Genomic DNA, 503 nt, shown 5'->3' with positions numbered 1-503 from the left:
GGTGGGGGGGGGGGGGTGGGGGGGTGGAGGGGGGGAGGGGGGAGGGAGGGAGGGGGGGGGGGGGGGTTGTTGTGTGGAGAAACCGGAGAGGGCGGGGGGGTGGGAAGCTCCCGGTGAAGAGCGGCGGGGTTGGGGGGGGGGAAGTGTCGCGGCCTAGTCCTTGCCTTTGCCGTTCATGGCGGCGCTGGGTCCGGCTCTGCCCGCGCCGCGCGCTTCCTGCTCGGTGTCACCGCGGCGCCGCGGGGGGGGGGGGGGGGAAGGGGGGGGGGGAAAGGGGAGGGGGGGGGGGGGGAAGGCGGAGGGGAGGAGGAGGGAGGGGGGGGGGCGGAGGGGAGGGGAGGGGGCAGGAAGCGGGAGTCGCGCGCCGGTGGCGTCACCGCGCGCGCGGGGGGGGGGGGGGGGGGGCGGGGCCGAGCGCTCTTAAAGGGGCCGCGGGAGGGGAAAGGGGGTCCTGAGGAGGGTCTGGGGGGAGGAGGGGGCGGCCTCAGGTAGAACCCGAGGGT

At 78.5% G+C, this 503-nt stretch overlaps 1 protein-coding gene across 1 annotated transcript in view; it reads right to left on the bottom strand.

Annotated features, from left to right (window-relative positions):
* Positions 1-231, bottom strand: part of DAZAP2 (DAZ associated protein 2) — a gene marked incomplete at its 5' end in the record, with an annotated part of 2,630 nt that extends 2,399 nt beyond the window's left edge. Inside the window, 2 exons of the mRNA XM_074164833.1 lie at positions 94-107; positions 165-231. Coding sequence (XP_074020934.1) covers positions 94-107; positions 165-231 — 81 coding nt within the window. The remainder of the gene's footprint in view (positions 1-93; positions 108-164) is intronic.
* Between the last annotated feature and the right edge of the window lie 272 nt (positions 232-503).

The sequence above is a fragment of the Numenius arquata genome, chromosome 29 (assembly GCF_964106895.1).
Source record: "Numenius arquata chromosome 29, bNumArq3.hap1.1, whole genome shotgun sequence".
NCBI lineage: Eukaryota > Metazoa > Chordata > Aves > Charadriiformes > Scolopacidae > Numenius > Numenius arquata.
This window is presented reverse-complemented; position numbering and strand designations above follow the sequence as displayed.